The following is a 19127-nucleotide window of genomic DNA, read 5'->3' as shown; positions in this document are numbered from 1 at the left end:
CAGCACGGCTGGGTTGTCCCATGCAGGAAAGTGCCACCAAGCTGAGGGTGACCCCAGGAAAGTGGCACCAAGCTGAGGGTGACCCCAGAGGCTGCAGTGTCTGCTGATCTGGTGGGGAGGGGCTGCAGAAGCACTTTGTGAGCCCAAGCTCTGTTGGAAGCATCAGGACAGCGCTGTGACATCCAGAGCAGGATGTGAGACGCCTGCCTGGGACACACGGGGACATTGTCTCTCAGTGCCACCAGCACTGCCTGCAAAGAGAGGGTGGAGAAAGCAGACTGAGGTGATCTGAGGTGCAGATTGTGCCTGTCCCTCCTCATTTCCCCCGTGCCTGACCAAAAACGCTCAGCCACGGTCTTCCCAAGCCCACTGTGTCCCTTCCATCAAATCCTTCCTCTGGAGGCTGCAGCAGGGCTTGTCCCACAGCCTTGTGACATGCATGGCCCCCGAGGGTGACACTGGGACTGGCACCCCTGCACTGCTGCCACTGGCCATGCTCAGCACCCAGAGCTGCTTCTGCTCCTCCTGCATTTCCAAGCACAGAACTCATCCCTTGGCCTCAGCAGCAGAGATCCCACGGGCTCACAGATCCAAATCTGCCCAAACCCGTACAGGTGTGTATGAATCCATCACAGAGAGGGTTCTGGTTATGCCTCCTGTTGGATCCAGGGGTCACAGCTGTGCAGCTGCCAGCCCTTCAGCACGGCAGGCTTTTGGAGGCAGGGTTGATTTATCAGAGCCCCCCTCTTGGCCAGGGGCAGCTGGGAGCTCTCCGTGCCCACGCCCACCCCAGGCAGCCCCCACAAACCTCTCAGTCCCAGGTTCATTAATTGCCATCAATTAACCTGCGTGGCACAGCTGGGACAGCAGCTTCACCTTCAGCACGGCTCATCCTTGTGGGGCTGGGATCCCAAAGGCAGCCCCGGAGGGATGGAGAGGAGGGGACTCACCAGGAGAGGGAGGGAGACTTGACAGGGGAGGGGGAATCTCAGTAAGGGTGGGAGATCTTGATAGAAGGGGGGCTTCAATAGGAAATTGGGGGTTTCAGTAAGAAAGAGAGGGTTTTCAATAGGAAAGAGGGGGTTCAATAGGAAAGAGGGGGTCAACAGAAGAGGGGCGTCTCAGTAGGAGGGGAAGAGTCTTGCTAGAGGTGGGTTTTGATGGAGAGAGGGTCTCGGGAGGAGAGGAGTGCCCTCAAAAGGAGAGGAGGGGTCTCAGTGGGGGCATCTCAGAGAGGGGATTTTTATAGGAGAGGGGTGTGGGCAGGAGCAGGGGCTTGCTAGCAGGGCCCTTCATGTTTAGCTGGGGAAGGTGTTCTATGAAACAGCTGCAAAGAACGGGTTTTGGGGCTGCTCCATGGCATTTACCCACTTAATGCCCCAAGCAGGCTTTGGAAATGCTGCAAACCACAGACACAGACCCGAGGAGCTGAAATTCCCGGTGTTTTGCCGCATTTCCCCATGGCCCCGGGGGCTTGCAGGGGTGGGGACCCTCCATAAAGTGTCCCTTCCAGCGGGGCTGTGTCCTGGGAGAGGCTGGCAGGCAGGAAAAGCCCCGGGATCTGCTGGAACAGATGTTTCTGTGCCGTAATAAAAGGTTAAATATTTTAATAAGCATTAGCCACATGTTGAAGGTAAAAGGAGCTGCTTGCTTTCATTCTCCCCCCACCCCCCGGCTTTTCTTTCTTTTTTTTTCTTTTTTTTTTTTTTTTTTTTTTTTTTTTTTTTTGTATGCAAATGAACTGGAAGCTTATTAACGAGATGAGAGGCTGGAGCCTAATTAGCAGCAGGACAAGGGAGCTGTGCTGGAGCTGAGTCAGCGAGTGCGAGAGTGGCTGGCGCGGTCCCTGCCGTCACCGCTGCCAAACTGCCCCAAAACCACGAGAATCGGGCAAAACCCACCTGGTTTTGGAGGGGTCGGGGGAGATCAGCTTCAATCTGGGGTCTTGTCTGGGCACGGCCCACCCCAAAGCCACCGTCCTGGCTTTACTCTCCATGCTGGGCGCGTTGCAGCTGGGATTTTGCCGTGTTTTCAAGGCATACATTGAATTTTTGGGGCAGTGGCACCAAGCCGGCGTGGAGCAGGGCTGAGATATCTGTGGCAGGGGCCTGGGCTGCTTTAGCCCCTGTGGAAGTTGTTTTAGGGACTATTTCCTTCTGATTATGTCTCTTCCCTTTGCATTCTAAAGAATCATTTCCCCCACAAAAAACGCTGGGAAGAAAACAAAGGGGAAAAAAAACCAAAAAAAAAAAAAACCAACACAACAAAAATCAGGGGAAACTTCTTTCTTTTCTTTTAAAATGATCTTTCTCTTCTCCCATCCTTTTTCCTGGCCCTTTTCTCGGCTCGGGAGGTTCCTGGGAGCAGAGGAATCCCCAGCCCGGGGCACCGGAGAGCCCACGAACCCCTCTCGTAATTTGCACCTTCCGAAGGCGCCGGCAGCCGCGCGGCCCCAGCGCTCATTTGCATTTTTAATTACCTGGGCTCTCCCTGCGCCCCTCAGCTGCCCTGCCTGGGGCTGAACAGAGCGGTTTGGTGGCCCAGAGCATGGGCGAGGTGGTAAGGCAGTGACGACACTCCTTTTTAATTTTTTTTTCCTCTTTTTTTTTCCCCCCTCTTCCTGTTTTTTGGTATATTTTTCTTCTGCTTCAGCTCGGTCCGGCCTTGCCTTTGTGCCATCCATCCGCCCCCTCCTCTGGGTTTCCTCCTCGCCCTCCTCCTCCTCTCCCACCATCGAGCACCCCCCACACCACTGCGTTCCCTCTTCCCACGCACCCCCGGCACTGCCAGCACACAGAGATGCCACAATTCCTCTGTAAAGCGATTAAAACTCTACCTCATTAGCAATAATTAAAAGGTGCAGCGCACATTCTCAATAGCTCATGCCCGGGGGGCAGGATATTTTGTTTCTATTCTATTCTATTCTATTCTATTCTATTCTATTCTATTATATTCTATTCTTTCCATTCAATTCCAATTTTATTATTTTGGTTTGGGTTTATTTTGTTTAACTTAAATTTATCTTACATTCATTTTATTTTACTTGCATTTTTTTATCTCATGATATCTTTTTATTCTTTTCTTTTACTGCGTTGTAATTTTATTTAATTTCATTCTGTTTTATTACATTTTAAAAATTGGATTTTATTTTTTAGGCCCTCCACCCCATCCCCACGGTGCTGGCACAGGAGGGACGTGGGGACAGCCACCCACCCCGAGCAGGGTAGGGTGGGCTGCCTGCATCCAAGGCACAATAAAATATTTTACTACAAAGCAGAATTACTCCAAAGACTGATGGGCTGACTTGTGAGACCCACTCACATTTATGGAGGTCGTAAGTTATAGACTCCCGGTGAACTGGAGGAAAACATAACCCTGGCTTTTTATAGGGGAAACTTCTGCCGTATATTAAATTCTCCTGCCAGTAGACGGGGCTTTACTGCGAACTGTAACTTTAACACCTCCCAGCCCCTGGGTTAGGAGGGAAGGATTATTAACAATGTGGGTGTGGGTCGCCAGCCCGGGCTGTTTGCCACCAAACCACCGCTGTCTGCTCACCAAAAAGCCTTTTGAAGCTTCTGCTCTGGAAATCACGCGGGGCTCGCTGCATGCCGTGCCTTTTTCCCCTGTGGTTTTTGGTCTAAAATATTGCAGCGTGGGACGGAAAATACAGGAGTTGCACCTCGGGGGTTGCTGAACTTGGTTGCCCGAAACCAGGGAAAACGAGGGGGAAAAATAAAATAAAAATTTAAAAACCCTACAGATCAGTGAGTGGCAGGGGGAGAAGAGAAAAAACCCGTGTACGCAGGGAGGGGGATGGAGAGGAAGAGCCGAACAATCCCGTTTGGCATTTGTGGGTTTCCCTTTCACCCACAGGCGGCCAGCGAGGAGGGGGAGCAGAGGGAGGAAGGCTCTGAGTGCCCTTTTCCCACCTCAGACCCGCCTGTTTTGGGCAGAGAGCGGCCAAGAGCCGCAGCCCACGCTGGTCCCCGGAGGACGCGAGGCAGAACCCCCAGCCCCAAAAGCATCCCCAGCCCCCAAAAGCATCGCCACCCCAAAAGCATCCCCAGCCCCCAAAAGCATCCCCAGCACCGCCGGGGCCGTCCCGCAAGCGGGGCCCTTCGAGACTTAACATTTCCCTGTTTGGAGCCTTGATGGGAAGGGAACAGCTGGGAGCAGGCTGATATTTAAACTGGAATTAGGAGAGGGAGATAATTCCTGGGGCGGGCAGCTGCGGGGGGCTCTGCCGGAGAGCGATACACTTAATTTGCAGCCGGAGCTGGAGGCTGGCCCGGGCTGATATTGCCGTGTTATTTAGAAGAGAAAGGTCAGGCTGGAGATGGAATAATCATTGACAAGAAATCCGTGGGGGAGCGGGGCCGCAGCTCCAGCATCCCCGCGCTGCCTTCCCGGGGGATTCATCCCGAGGGGATTTTTCCCGTGCGCTCGGGGTGTCCGAGGTGTTTTTATTGGCACAGAGTCACGGCCACCCCCTACTCCATTTAAAATCTCTGCGGACAAGGCAGAGCTGTCCTGGTTTTCATCCTATGCACGGTCTCTTTTTAAAATGATAAATTATTTTTAAATTTAAAATTTCTTTTTCTTCCCAGAAACGTTTTCAGTTGTTCCCCCCTTTTTTTTAAATAACCTCCCCACCCCAGGAAAACAGGAGAGGCTATCAAGCCTTCCCCTGCTCCCCATCCCTGCCCTGGACCTTGGTGTGATAACGAAAATCCCATTTGTAGTTTGTTTTTTTTTTTTTTTTGAGCTCTTGAGGCTATCAAGCCTTCCCCTGCTCCCCATCCCTGCCCTGGACCTTGGTGTGATAAAGAAAATCCCATTTCTAGCTTTTCTTTTTTTGGAAAGCAGTGCACTTAAAAATTCAAAAAAAGCAGGTTTTGTTTTTTTTTTTTTTTTTTTTTTTTTTTTTTTTGGTTGGTTGGTTTGGTTTGGTTCTTTTGGCACGGGCAAATCCATGTGTCCAGGAGAACTCGCCTCCTCATGCCCAAAGAAACTGAGGCACAGGGGGAGGCAGCAGGATGCAGTGCCTCAGGCAGAATCCCAAATCACATCCCCCTGGCTCACACCATCCCAACATCAGGGTATTTATTGCCTTTGTTCACCCCCACCTCTGCACCCCAAACCCTTCCTGCGCCTCCTGGGGAAACCCCCAGGGTATCTTGTTTTCTTCTTTTTCCTCCCCAAAAAATACACCAGGTTTGGTTTCAGGGTTTTGGTTTTTTTTGATTTTTTTTTTTTTTTTTTTGCAACAAAAGAAACTATTTATTTGGAATATGCATTACCAGTACAAATCAGGAAACTGTAAAACCTACACCTTGTTAGTATCGTCATAGAACATAAAAGTTTCAATTGGGATCAGAAAGACAGAGGCCTTTTTTCTTGGGCAGAAAAAAGAAATTATAATTAAAAAAAAAAAAGAAGGGAAAAAAAAAACCCCACAACACTCGGGCTGGAGCAGGGGAGGAGAATGGGAGAGGAGAAACAAAACCCAAAAATTAAAAAAAAAAAAAAAAAAAAAAAAAAAAAAAAAAAAAAAAAGAAGCAAAGAAAAAGGCAAGCAAGCAGCTATGCCAACACAAACTGGAGGGACCAACTGGGGAACCCAGGAGGGGATTTGCAAAGTACCGTGGAGGAGCGAGGGGCAGCCCGGGCAGGGGGCACAGGGCAGGGGGGCAGCCCCAGCAGGCCGTGGTTTGGCTCATTCCCAGGTGCTTTCCAAAGGGATGGAGGCATTCCACTGCTGTGGCTCAGCAGGAGAGGCCCGAGCCGGACCTGTGTCCCTGGAACGCTTTGCCAGAACAGGTTCATGTTAAATGAGCTGGAATTGGACAAAGGCAGCACTGAGGGAGGCCACGGGAAGACGAGGAGGAAAGTGGGAAGGTGCAGAGCTGGGGAAGGTGGGCAGCACCTCCTGACTGTCCTTGCAGGAAAACAACCTTCTCCATGCTCTTAGCACACAGCTGGGAGGCAGCCCATGGCCCCTCGTGTCACATCCTGCTCTGCCACAGGGTCCCCACTCCCGGCATGGATGCAAAAGGAGCACAAGTGTCACTGCTGGACACATGACACCCCTGTGGTGCAAGGGGACAGCGTGCTGGAGCTGCAGCCACACCACCACTGTGCCCTGCAGGCCAAGGACCATTATTTTTTTCCAGCAGAAGGGTGGAAGTATTTTTGGCAGAGCTCTAATTTTAAATGGTTTCTCTTTAATGCTGCTCCACGCTGGCAGTTCCCACCTCGAGACCAGCACAAGCAGGGTAGGCATGGACATTCAACAGCGTGAGGTGTTGATCCCAGGGGATCCTGGGATCCACCACGAGGTGCCAGACATCCTGCACCCACACCAGTCCCCAGCACACCCAGGGTCTCGATGCAGGCTGGCTCAGCCTCCTCGTGCCCACTGCAAGAACCGATGGCCAGAAGTCCCACCCTGGCATGAAGCTCAGCCCGCAGCCCAGGGAAACTGGTGCTGCCTCTTCCTGCTCTTCCACGACAGCCACATCCTCTCAGCACCAGCTGAGAAGGGGCAGAATGAAGCCTCGCTCGCCAGCCATCACTGCTTGTCCCAACAGTGGGCCAGAAAAGCTGGGCACAAAGTCCCTTGAGTCCTTCCATGGCCACTGCCCAGGTAACTCCTGGGCTCAAACCAGCAGCTCCAGCACAGAGACATCCCCCAGTGGGGCAGCCACCCATCCTACAGAGCAAAGCTGTGGCGTGAAGAGCTACCAAAAGCACCCGAGACGCTCACCCCAGCACTTCCAGCCCCTGGCATTCTGCTGCCCATCCCTCACTGCTGGCTTGGCAGGGCTTTGGGAACGCAGGGGATGGCACAAACCTCTGTGGGTCCTGCCTGAACTGGAAAAGCCAGCTGCTCCTGGAAACAGGAGCCAACACCCCGTGGCACTGCCCTCAGCAGGAGAACTCCAGCAGCAGCCTCTCTAGGTGCTGTGAGAGAAGTGCTGGTGTCCCAGCAGCCATCCGTGCCTGATCCCGCACGCTCCGGGGAGGTGTCAGCAGCCATGGCCGTTTCTCACCTGCCTCTGCCTCCCTTCCTTCCCTCCTCTTCTCCCCTCCAGCAACGGGCAGGCAGGACAGCAGGGTTCCACAGCTCATCCAGATCACAGCAGCCAGCGGCAGGGATGCTTGGCCAAGTAGGGCTGGCACTGGGAAGTTTCCCCAGGGCTGGCAATGGGGATGGTACCTTTTGGGAGCGAGGGGGAGCACGCTGGCTCCTTCCACGTGCACGGGGGCTGTGCCACCTGCCCTGTCCCTGCAGCAGCCGAGGGACAGCTCACTGGGGCAGGGCTGAGTGAGAGAGGCTGTGGAGATGAGGCAGGAGCAGATTCCCTATGGTGGCAATTCCCTACGGAGAGGTAGCGTGAAAGGAAGGGGGGCAGGGGCTGCCTGCTAGCGAGGGAGCGAGAAGTGACTGAGGTACATTTGTAGCTCCTCAGAAAGACACCCAGCATGAGGCTGTACACTGCTCTGGGCTTGGTTTGTGTGATGGTGGATTTTTGCTTTTCCTCCTTAAAATCCTTCTACCTTGGGTGGGAAGCGGGGAGGGGAAGGGAGAGGTGTTGTGGCGGTGGCGGGGAGGGGGAGAGCGGCTTCTACCCAGAAAAGAAAGGGAAGAGAGTATAAAGAAGTGTCCAGATTGGCTGAAAAAAGCATCCCGACGAAGAGAAGAGAAGGAGTCTTCTTGTGTGTGCTGATTGGGTTCACCTCCAGTCTGACTGCTGCGGTGTTAGGAGAGGCCCCTCCTCTCCCGCCCCCGCCGGGGCCGGCTCAGCCAGGGATGCAATTTGCTGGGAGATCAGTTGGAGGTATCAGAGTGAACGCTGCCAGGGCCTTCTGTGGGGGAGGTCACCGACGATGGGGTAGTAGCGTCTTGCCACCCTCCATTAGCCTGAAGGAAGGGACACACACAGACATCAGTCACCCCATGGCAAGGCACAAGCAGCCCTACCCAAGGCACCCACCCACCTCAGATCCACCCCCTTCTCCCTCAGATGGGACAGGTGTTGGAGGCAAAGATGTCCCCTCTGACTCCCTCATCCCACCCCAGACTACAGGGCTCCACCAGGCTCCATCACAGGACAGAAACATTTCTGCTGAAGACAGATTTTGATAAACTGGAAGCACTCATGGAAAGTCCATCCCTTAAAAAAACCCAACGTATTATTCCAGATCCCGAGCTCTGGTTGTTTGGTGTTTTTTAACCCCTGATTATAACTCTTCCTCATATGGAAGAAAGAAAATAGCAAAGAGAACCAGCATCCTGAATGTTATCTGAACCCAAGTGCTGTGAATACGCAGAACAAGCAATGGATCCCATGGAACTGCTGAGCTGTGCTGTGTCCCCCAGAAAAGCTCCACATCCCCGCCTCGTCGAGGGAAACCGAGCCACAGCTCAACAGAGGTGCCAACACTATATCCCATCTGAGGGTTCATGCAGCAAACCATGGCAGACAACTTGTTTTTTCTCCTAAAAACAGATGCAGAGCCAAATTCTCCAGGCGCTCCAGAGCCGAGTACCGGAGGGCCCCGGCTGCCGCGGGCAGGAGCCGGCAGCGCGCAGAAGCTGCTCCTCTGCTGCTGCCATCCCCTTCAGAGAGGAGCAGATGTCGCACCCAACCTCCTCTGCTTGCTCTGACATTGATTCAGTGCTTGGCAAATTAATCCTTCCCAAGCACTGCCCAAGCTCCAGTTGGCAGCCGTCGCTGTCCCGCTTTAGACACGCCCGGGCTGCTCTGCCCACCCTGTCCCACTGCCTGCCGCATCATCCAGCGCTGGCCCTGCCAGCTGGGACCCTGCACACACAGAGGGCTGAGGGTAGGAAAACTCCTCACCCCAGTGATACCTTAGGGTTTAAGTGTTTCTGTTCTGCTTTGGTGTGCAGCTTTTAGCTTTCCATTGAGTGTTACTGGGATCTTTTCACAGGGTGGTGAAGACAAAACAATCCCGTTCTAGCTGGAGACTCAAGGACAATCTCTTCAAACTTCAGGCCCAAAGCACAGACAACGTGAGAAGAGGAGGGTGGGCATACAAGCAAGGAGGATGAAACTTCATAACCCAAAGCTATTAATTGGACAGTTAACTCCTATATGCAAATGAACTAAAACTTATAAAAATGTGAGATCTTGTGACCAAGCCCTCTTTTGCTTCCACCTCGGAACCATCTGGGCAGAGCCATGGCTGTGGCTCTGGTACTGCCAGGGTGTGGCCTTTGAAGGCACTTCAGTAAATAGCCACTTAATTCCTCTTAACTCCATCTAGCCTCTGTTCCAGCTCCTTAAGGCATCACCAAGGTGCTGCTGCCCAGCTCCCGCCTGCCCGAGAGGCTGCTGTGATGGGAGCAAGGAGCTGACAGGCAGGAGAACCCACATCCGAGGAGTCACGCCACCTCACAGCGGGACACGCACAAAGCAAACAAGACAAGAGGTGTGCGCACCCCTTGCTGTGCCCGTCTGCTCTTCCATAGATGCCTGGCAGCAAAGGGGCTCAGGCAACAGAAAGGGAAGCAGGAATCACAACCTCAGCTCGCTCACAGGTTAGCAAACCCCACTCTGCTCCACCTCGGGTGCAAGTGTGACACCAGACGATGCACGAGCCATGTGCACCCCATGCCCACTGCCCCCACCAGCTCCCACCCAGAGCCAGGCCCTGACCCCCCATCCCTGCGCTCCCCAAGAGGCAATATCCACCCTTACACATCTTGGACTGCTGCAAGAGGCAGCAATTACTGTAGATTATCAGCCCGACAATGACAGGCCGCGTAAAGAGAGACACAGAGCCAACTCCGCCGCCCCGAGACTGGCATATTCAAGTACACTTAGGACATTAATAGCAATTTACGTGCCATCAGTGAGAGAGAACCACAATAGCTGTGCTGGCAGCCTCTTATTACCAAGCCTGTTATTTGTTGGAGTTACAAGCTATAATCACAACAGAAACTTTCAAAACCCTTATCTTGCGTGACGCACCAAATCTATTTCAGAGCCGTAATTGCTATGTCACCGGAGAGTTTGCTGCTTAATGCACTCAGATGCCATTTAGTGTTTGCAGGGTCGTTGCGGCGAGCAGGAGGGGGGAGAGCGGCGGGGGCCGCGCGGATGGAGCGGGGCTCTGGCCCTATTGTGCTCAGCTATTTATAGCGAGGCTTTTGCCTGCCAGCCACAGAAGCCATCGAGCGGCGGCTTCGCGTTCCGCACCCAAAATCCTTGGAAGGTACTGCAGATTGGGAATGAGCCTTCCTGTGCTTCAGGAGTTTGTGTGGCTGAACACAACCGTGGTCCCATCCAGTGGGAAGTCAAGGGGATGCTGGGGAGAAACCAGTGTGGCCTGGGAAGGCCGTAAGTTGTGGGTCAGGTGATAGAAAGGAGGACCCAAGGTTGGCCGTGACATCTTGACACCATCCTTTGGTAAGGAAAAGTCCTCCATGAGGAAGCTGGATCCTTCCCCAGGCAGAGGGCATGCAGGCACCATCCCCACTCATCCTGGAGGTCACTCCATTGCTGCATGGACCAAGCCACATGCGGGATTCACCTCTTCCAAGCAAGGAGATCCCCTGGGGTTTGACTGTAGTAAATCAGTTGGGATCTCCCTCAAAGACAAGGGATTCTTTAGAGGAGGCTGCTGCTCCCTGCAGAGCCCCTGCACGCAGCTGTGACTTCTTCAGGAGGGGCAGATGCCAAAGACAGAGCAGTGGTCTCCAGGACATCTCTTCAGATGTCACCTTCTGGTGCCAAAGCACAGGCAAAGCCTTGGTGACTGTCCAAATATGGAGCCCCAGTGAAAGACTGCTGAAGCAAGTGGTTTTGATGCCCAATTCCACAGGTCTCAGCATTTCTGTCACCTCCAGCAAGTCTGGCTGGCTCCCTGCCTGGGCCTCCTACATGGGGCTGGGAGATGACTTTCTGCCAATTTTTAAAGACTTCTGCTTAGCACAGAGGCTGTCTCAGCACCCCACCTCCTGTGACCAAATCCTTGTCCCACCAACAATGGCACAGGGCATCAGGTCAGCCTCCAAACACACCAGTCACCAGCCAGTCTGGCAGAGCAGCCTCGATGCCTTTTCAGAGCTTCTATCAGGGCCTCCTTACAATATGCACTGAAGGTCTTATCACACACCAGAGAATCCAGCCTGGTCAGGACATCCCTTCCCAAGGGTCATGGCCAAGCATCCCTGGCCATCAGAACACACCAAGGCATCCCTTATGGATGGAGCCTGTGTACTGAAACCCTGCCAGACAAACTTCCATACCCCAGCTGGTGGTCAGGACCATGAACCAAAACTTGACCATGATGGTGAACTGCAGCTGGCTGGGGAACAGAGCAACAACTTTTTTCCCTAAGGCTCAACTTTTTAGAACAAAAGATCTCAGGTCAAGTAAGGAGCTCTCAGCTTCTTCCTGTACCAATGCTTGCTGACAAGAGTGGACCGAAAATTCCCTGTCACACCCTGCCACTGGCCACCACCATCCAGGTGACACACACGCTGCTCTGTGAACAAGCACAGGTCTGCACAGCAGCAGTTTTTAATAAAAATCTTCACTCTCTGATGAACTTTAAGAACAGCTCGTCATTTTACACGTTTCAATCATCTGTAAATTAAATTCAGTCCAAAACCAAATTTCTGAAAGGGCTTTAAGATGACTATAGTTCACTCATTCATTAGCATATGGGGGAAGTAGAACACTTGGTGGATTTACAGTCATAGGGCAGTGGCAGGAAAGGTGATGTTTTGGGGTAGGACCCTCCAGAGGACTGTGGTAATAAACATCCATCTTCTACTGGAACCCAACAGAACCTGAGCTTTCCTAAATGTTTTGAAATCCCTGGTCTTGGGGGACTTCCTGGATACACATGTGGACCCCCATGAACAAACACTGTCCAGACATCCCAGACATTTAACAACTCTCACCTCATGGTGCAAAACCCTACAGCCTCAAAGTTTGCCAAAAGGGGTGGCTCACAGGAGGGAAAGGAGGGGCGGTCGGGAGGTTCCTGCTTCTTCTCAGTGTGACCCAAGGCTGGGTATCCACAGGACAGCTCCTGTCCACCAGCCCTCCACTGTCAGAATGTCCCCATCCCTTGCTGGGATGGGTACTGTCCCCACCTGTGAAGGAAAGCCTCTGTTCTCCCTGTGCCTCAGCTGTGGGTCACAGCGCTGGCCGTGGCTGGGACACTGCCCATTATCCTGCTAACGATGCAGAACCGTCTCCAGCCCTTCCTGCCCTGCGGAGCAGCCTGTCAGCCACAGCAGCAGAGCCTCGCAGGGAACTGGGCTGTGGGTAGATCCCTCTTCTCAGCTGTCACGACTTACACGCATTTAAAAATTCATCCTCCATCAAGGAAGGCAAACCCCGAGCGTTGTCTCTCCTGCCAAGGTTTCCAGCAGTGGAGCTGGGCAACCTGCCGCTGACTTCCCGGTGCTGACGGGCTCCAGGGATGACTTAACCTCAGCCCCGTGCAGACATCATTGTGACAGGGCTCTTGACTAGGTTTCGGCTCATCTCCTTCCAGCAGCTCACGGGGATGCTCGGGTGATGTGGGGACGGCAGCTTTCAGTGTCACAATCAGCTTTGCTCCGCATTCCACCGCCCCTCCTCGGCATGGAAGGGTTCAGGGAAAGGCAGGGAAGCCCTGCCTGTTGGAGACAGTCACCCTGCCTGCACCGAGGAGTTCCCCAGCACCAATGCCTCCAAAAGGGCAGCCACACCTCAGGGGGGACAAAATGGGATGTATCAAAGGAGCTCAATGGATGGGAAGACATTAAGTGACAATCAGGCTAGAGCACACTGGCTGGGATACAGGGAGAACAAACAGGCAATCCAGAAGGTGCTTCCTAAACTGTCTGCTCAGCTCTGGACTCCCTGCCTCATTCCCCATGCCTATCACAGCTTTGTGGGGAATTGAGGAGTCACCCACACAGTGCAGTCCCTTTGCCAACCTGCCCCTTTCTTGACAACATCAAAAATGGGTCAGTTTGGGCTCCTACCCTTCCTGAGAAGACATGGGACGCCAAACATGCCACGTCTCCGTTTGGGATACACAGAGGAACTGCCAAGCCCCTGCCACTCTCAGTTCACCAGTTACTGCTACTCATGGGAATACTGGTTCTCTCCACAGAGAAGCCAGAAACACCAGCCCAGCTCTCCTTGTCCTATTCAGCTTTTGAGTTTTTGCTCTCTCTTCCTTCTCTGCTCCCCAGTCATCCCCTCCCTGCCTCATAATCCCCAGCAGCAACTCTCCCCCCCAAATTTTGGCTTAACCCAGCCCACTGTTATTTTCCAAGCCAACTGCAACTGTAATCAGCTCAGCCTCCTTCCTTGGGGGTATTTTAATTTATACAAAAGTATCATCTCTTATCATGATCAGCCTGCAATTCATTTACTCTCCAAGTATTAAAAAGCCAGAAAGGGAATAAATTCAGCACACGGAGAAATTAATGCGGAACGATAGGCTCTTTCATGTGGCATTTCCAAGTGCCGTTTTTGCAAGGGGCTTATGTAATGAGACATAATTATCTGCACATGTTCAATTACATTACTTCACAAATCCTCCCTGCCTCTGCCTCCTGACGTCAAGCCGCCCACTAAGCCCCGGCGCCCGCAGGAGAAGGGAGCAGAGCCCCCCGTCCCAGGACACCCCTCTCCCTGCGCCCTCTTTGCCTGCTGGTGGTGGCCGTCCTGCAGGATGGTCACACGCCAGGTGACAAATGGCCCTGTGGACTGGAGAGTGATGGGACTGGCTGGTGATGGCACCGTGCTAGGGTTCGGCTGCAGGACCACCATCCCACCCAGAGGATCATCACCTCTCCGACAAGTTCCAGACCACCCTGTCTCACCCATCAGTGTCCCCATGTCCAGGGCCAGCTGCCTCCTCCTCTGTGCCACCCCGGACACCACTGCCACCACCCACTCAGCGCTCACAGCCTCCTTTTCCAGGCTGCCCTCCTCTCCCAGCTTGCTGTCACTGCCGCTGAGATGGTGGACGATTGATCTGAGAAATGAAGTTGGATTGCTGTCCCGAATCTACACTGGGTTCTCCTTGTGTGTGTCTGATCGATTTCCCCCTGTGCGACACAGCTTGTCGCTACGAATTTTCATGCTAGTCAGAACCCGCCAGCGCACCCAAGAACAAGGAGAAGATGCTCCAGAGACCGCCCTCCCCCTCTCATCCTCCCCCAGCCTGCTTGGGCGAGGTTTTCTTGGGTTGACGTTGGTTGGCTTTGTGGGTTTTTTTCCTCCTTTTATTCACAACCCCATCGCCGCCAACCCCGCATCGCCGCCGCGCTCTCGGACCCTGGCCAGGGATGGGTTATTTTTAACCATCCAGGATGGTGCCACGAGGACGGAGCTGGGGTGTTTGCGGTGACGTTCCCCACCATGGTTACGGGAGGTGTCACCTGTTTAGCAGCTCCTCGTGGCCGAGCGCGCGTGGCCGCAGGTGCCGGGCGAACGCTGATGGGCTGTGACAGTCCGAGACGCCAGCTGCCTGCACGCAGCCTGCCCCGGCTTTGCCACTTTTTTTGTGGGCAAAGCTCCGCCGCTGGCGTGACCGATACTGAAGCAATAAACTAGGTGACCGTAAAAGCAAAGACAAGTCCTACTAAGTGGCATTCTGAGCCCTATGGCTTTGAAATAATTGGTAGTGAGAGAAGAAAAAATGAAAAAAAACCAACCCAAAGGACCAGAACCCAAGCCTGTTTTTTTTTCTTACACTGATGCCCTGCGGACTATACATCTGACTTGCCGCGAGTCCGTCACTGTATCCTCCTGTCTGGCTGATAACATGGCGAAGGGTATCCACCTAAACAGACCAACAACAACAAAGACACAAATTAGAGGGAAGGAAACGTTAGTGGCCAAAGCTGCTTCCATTCATCTTTGGCAAGATAAAAGTAAACAAACAGGAATAACAACGATCATGGTCATCATCGTAATAAAAATGAAGGTGTACATTCGAAGAGGGATCAAAGAGAGCCGCAGTTGGTCTTGTGGAGAGAAATGAGCCAGAGGACCTCTCCTGCCTCCCTCACCATCCCCTGCCCGCCCCAGCAGCCCTGTGACATTCTCCTTGGTCCCATGTCCTTTGACAAAAAGAGTGGGGAGGGAGAACAGCATGACCAGTGTGGGGTGGCATCTCCTGGAGCACATCGTTGCAGCCATCTCCACCATTGTGCTCAAGGACCCACCTTCCTACCCCTACCCCCTTCCACCCTTGACCCCAAGCACTGCTCAGGGCAGCAGAAGGAGATCTTTGGAGCTGGCTGAGCGCCTCCACTGTGGAGGGCCCAGAAAGGAAATATACCTACCATGGCAAAGGCACCAGCAGCTCTCCTCTGGGTGCCCCTTCCTCTCCCTCACACCCCCAGCCCGGCCCCAGCAGTGGCACATGTGGTGAGCACGTCTCACCGCCCATGGATGATGTGTGCTCCACGTCCAGCCCCACGGGGGAGCAGCCTCAGCTTTAGAGAGTTCTCCTTGCCCAATGCAGAAGTGTCAGAGTGGCTGTCGTCTCTCAGCACAGAACAGAGCCTTAGATGCCAGAGAGGGGACTCATGGCATATCTGGACATCGGATGGGAGGTGCGGGATCTGAATGAGATCCTGGCTATTTTATATTCTTTCTTTTTGCCCCAAGCATGGGTTGATGTTTCAGCATTGCTGCTCAAAGCTCCCTTGCTCTCTCCTCCTGGTATGTACAGGGGTGGTGTGAGTGCTTGTGCTTTGGGGAGGTGGGGAAATGGACAAGGGTGGCTTTTAATTATAAAAAAATAAATTAAAAAAATTATCTACATATTTGAACATTTATTGCCTTTCAGCAGACACCTAGTTTGGCATCAAAGGAGTAAGTGGAAGTCTTGGAAAACGAGACACCAGTCCAAACATCTGGCCCATTCCCTTGGAAGAATAAAGCAAGCAGAACCTAAACCTGAGCTGCTTTTGTTTGATTTTGTGCCTATTCTTCTACACCTTCTCTCCTCCTAGTATGACTATCAAGCCAGAGCCAAATGCATTCACAAAGTGTGGGCAAGTCTCCTCAAGACCATGGTTGTTGGTTTGGTTGGGTGTTTGGTTTTGGTTTCTTTTGGATTGTTTTTTGGTTTGGTTTTTTGTTTTTTTTTCTTTTGGTGGTTGTTCCTGTTGCTTTTTTTTTTTTTTTTGGTTGGTTGGTTTTTTGGTTTGGTTTGCCTTTTTTTAAAGTGTTGGTTGGTTGATTTGTGCTGGTTGAGATTTGCTCTTTTCAGACGGGAGGGAGAAGTGCCAATACAATCAAAGGCTCCTCCAACACTAATGCATTCACTGGCAGTACATCGGATGGGTCCCTACCTGTGACTGCACGTTGGCTCCAACCTGGGCCCCTTGGTAAGAATCCCCATTGAGAGACTGCACGCTCATGAACAAATCTCCAGAGTTTGACATGTTAAAAGAACTGGAAGAACCTGGAAAGGAAAGAGTGAGGCACCTGAATCACAGAAAGGAAAAAGATCCACCCCATGACTCTCAGCCAAGAGGAAGGAGCAACATGCAAAGCAACCACAAAAACAAAAACACACAGTCAGGTTAGTAGTATGAAGAACAGAGCAAGCAAAAAAAAAGGATGCACTCTTGAGGTTATTCAAAGCCACATGTTGTTACAGCTCAATGCCAAGAACATTCTTCAACAGCTCCTCAGCTGGAGGAAGGATTCTTCATGCTTTTGACTGAGATAAACAAAACACAGCCTGGAGGACTCAGACAGCATCAGAATCCTTCAAATAGCTCTGAAAGACCTCAGTTGTTGGAGGTGTTCACCCAGCAGACTGCACTGGAGACCAGAATTACCCAGACAAGCCCTGCTATCAAGAGCAGAAGCCTTTGCAGCAGGTGAACCAAGGCCATACTGAGAAGCTCAGAAAAGCGTGGGTAATTCTAGCCTGCACTGCTCCCTGCAGGGTGAGACTTCCAGAGCCCATCCAGCCCCACGGCTGGAGCTTTGGCTGAGCCACGTGGGGCTTGCCTTCAGAACATCAGGAACCCATCACTGGTGGGAACTGCGGAGCACCAGGAGCAAAGGCTCACAAAAATGTGAAGGCACTTGGGTTAGACTCCCAGTGCCCATCACGTTGGCAGAAGTCTTTCATTGTGATGGTCCATGAGAGAACACAAGGGTGTCACAGCCCTCCTGGGCTAGCTGCCCCAGAGGAACAAGCTTTGTAAGCAAATTCCCCACTGCATGCACCAGTCGTCAGTGTTACACTAAAAAACTGTAACAGTGAAGACAACTGGGTGGGATCAGGAGAAAAAAAATCACAAATGAAAAGAAAAAATAAATCCTGCCTCTGCAAAAATAAAAGTTTTATGCCTCCAGCTTTGAGACATATCTGAGCACCTCCTCAACCACTTAACAGAAGAAACAAACCCATCACGTAACTGTAAGGCAGGGAAGGCAGCAAGGGGGTTAAAAATAAATAAAAAGGTTTTATGGGATTACTTCAGAATTTATCGTGCAGATCAGCGCGTTAAGTGTGAGACAGCTCAACGTGCAAGGTTTAGTTATACATGACGTTAGCCTTGGAAAGGAGAGACTTCAGGGGCCCAGGTCAGCTATGCTTTCAGCTCCAGTCCCAAATATACTCTCATCATCTACACTGCCATTTCCAGCTTGGAAGACTGGCAACCACAGTCCTGGTGGAATTGCCCAACTATGGCTCTGAGAAATGCCTGGCAATCCCCCTCCCTTTGCTGGACAGGGAAGAAACAGGGACAGATCCCAGTTGCGCCCTGGAGGTGGACCAGGAAGGCTCCTCTGAAGGAAGCCACCTCTGACAGAGGTCAGGGAGCAGGTGGGAGGTCTATGCTGGAGACCTCATGTTCACTACATTCTCTGCTGCTCTCTTAGTGACCAGCTCTTTTGTCAGGTGCTGGCAGTTCTCAGAATCCAAGGAAAGCAGAAACATCACTGCTAGATACAACACCCAAGACAGTCAAAAGACTCATCTTGAGCACACTGAGTCTTGGATCAGGACCCTCCCACTGGTGCTCTGTGAAGCCAAGAATAGCTCATTGTCTGTGCTCACTGTCAACCTGCCCAACCTGTTCCAGAGAGCAATCCCACAGCGCTGCGTAAAATAACCGGGACTAGTCAGGAGGCAGCTGTAACCATCACCTCCTCTGCTCAGCTGGCAAAGGGCTCCTGTCACTGCCCGACCTCTCAGGTTACTTGCTATTTTGAAGGCAAAAAACCTAGAGAAATGAGCTGGCAGACTGGGGCCAGCCCACCCTGACAGTGATCAACTTTAAGCATGAAGATAGGCACAATTCACACACACAAAGATGCTTCTGACCCCGTTTTCTGAGTGATTGCCTTGACCACCTTAATAAAAGCACAGGGCAGTAACGCAGCTTTGTGCTCCCACAGTGGCTGAGAACCAAAAGACTCTGCAGCTACCCTTCCCAAGAAGCAGAGAATATTTCCTTCCTCTTTTGAGGCGAGCAGAAATATTTGAGATCACACAAATAATCAGTGGCAGAGCTAGAGAGAGGACTCTGGAATCCCTAAGCACCTGGCATGGCACTGCTATCACTCTGCCCCCAGCAGAGCAACATTTCATCCCACCTTCCCCTACCAAAAGAAAATTATAACAACAATAACAAATAAAAATGCCATAAACTTAACTGATATTTTATTGAAACTTAACAAACCTGGCCATAAAATTGAGACTGGGAGGGAGGAAATAAAAATAAACAAACAGCCACAAACTCTAGTTCTGAAGAGTGACGGTGTCTTGGAAATCATGAGGAGCGCTGGAAATGTCACTTACAAGATATACACTGCTATTGGCAAGGGGTGTTTTTACAATATATGTGCATATCTAAACGGTAAATATGTCTTGCTGCTGATGTGGATGCAGAGATAAATATGCGCATACCAATGGCCCCGCACGTATGGATGCATTTGGATCAGAGCTGTAATTGCAGAGCCCTCTGCACTGCCACGCTGCTGCTTCAGCACTTGGCTGTCTGTGCACCCACCACGCCCAAAATCACAGTGCCCCAAAGTCTGAGCCACAGCTAAGAGGGGACCCAGCTGGGAGAGAGGGCAGCACTGTGAAGAGCC

General features: G+C 52.2%; 1 protein-coding gene across 2 annotated transcripts in view; it reads right to left on the bottom strand.

The window, feature by feature from the left end:
- Positions 1-5524: 5524 nt before the first annotated feature.
- Positions 5525-19127, bottom strand: part of PBX1 (PBX homeobox 1) — a 125979-nt gene continuing 112376 nt past the window's right edge. The window contains exons 7-9 of one of the 2 annotated variants that reach the window (XM_041478994.1): positions 16358-16470; positions 14746-14835; positions 5525-7927 (exon numbers count right to left, since the gene is read on the bottom strand). In XM_041478994.1, coding sequence (XP_041334928.1) covers positions 7835-7927; positions 14746-14835; positions 16358-16470 — 296 coding nt within the window. In that variant the 3' untranslated portion in view covers positions 5525-7834. The remainder of the gene's footprint in view (positions 7928-14745; positions 14836-16357; positions 16471-19127) is intronic. The other variant, XM_041478995.1, reaches the window with a different exon arrangement.

The sequence above is a fragment of the Pyrgilauda ruficollis genome, unplaced genomic scaffold (assembly GCF_017590135.1).
Source record: "Pyrgilauda ruficollis isolate IOZ18807 unplaced genomic scaffold, ASM1759013v1 scaffold47, whole genome shotgun sequence".
Taxonomy (NCBI): domain Eukaryota; kingdom Metazoa; phylum Chordata; class Aves; order Passeriformes; family Passeridae; genus Pyrgilauda; species Pyrgilauda ruficollis.
Note: the sequence above shows the minus strand (reverse complement) of the source record. Positions and strands in the feature narration are given on the sequence as shown.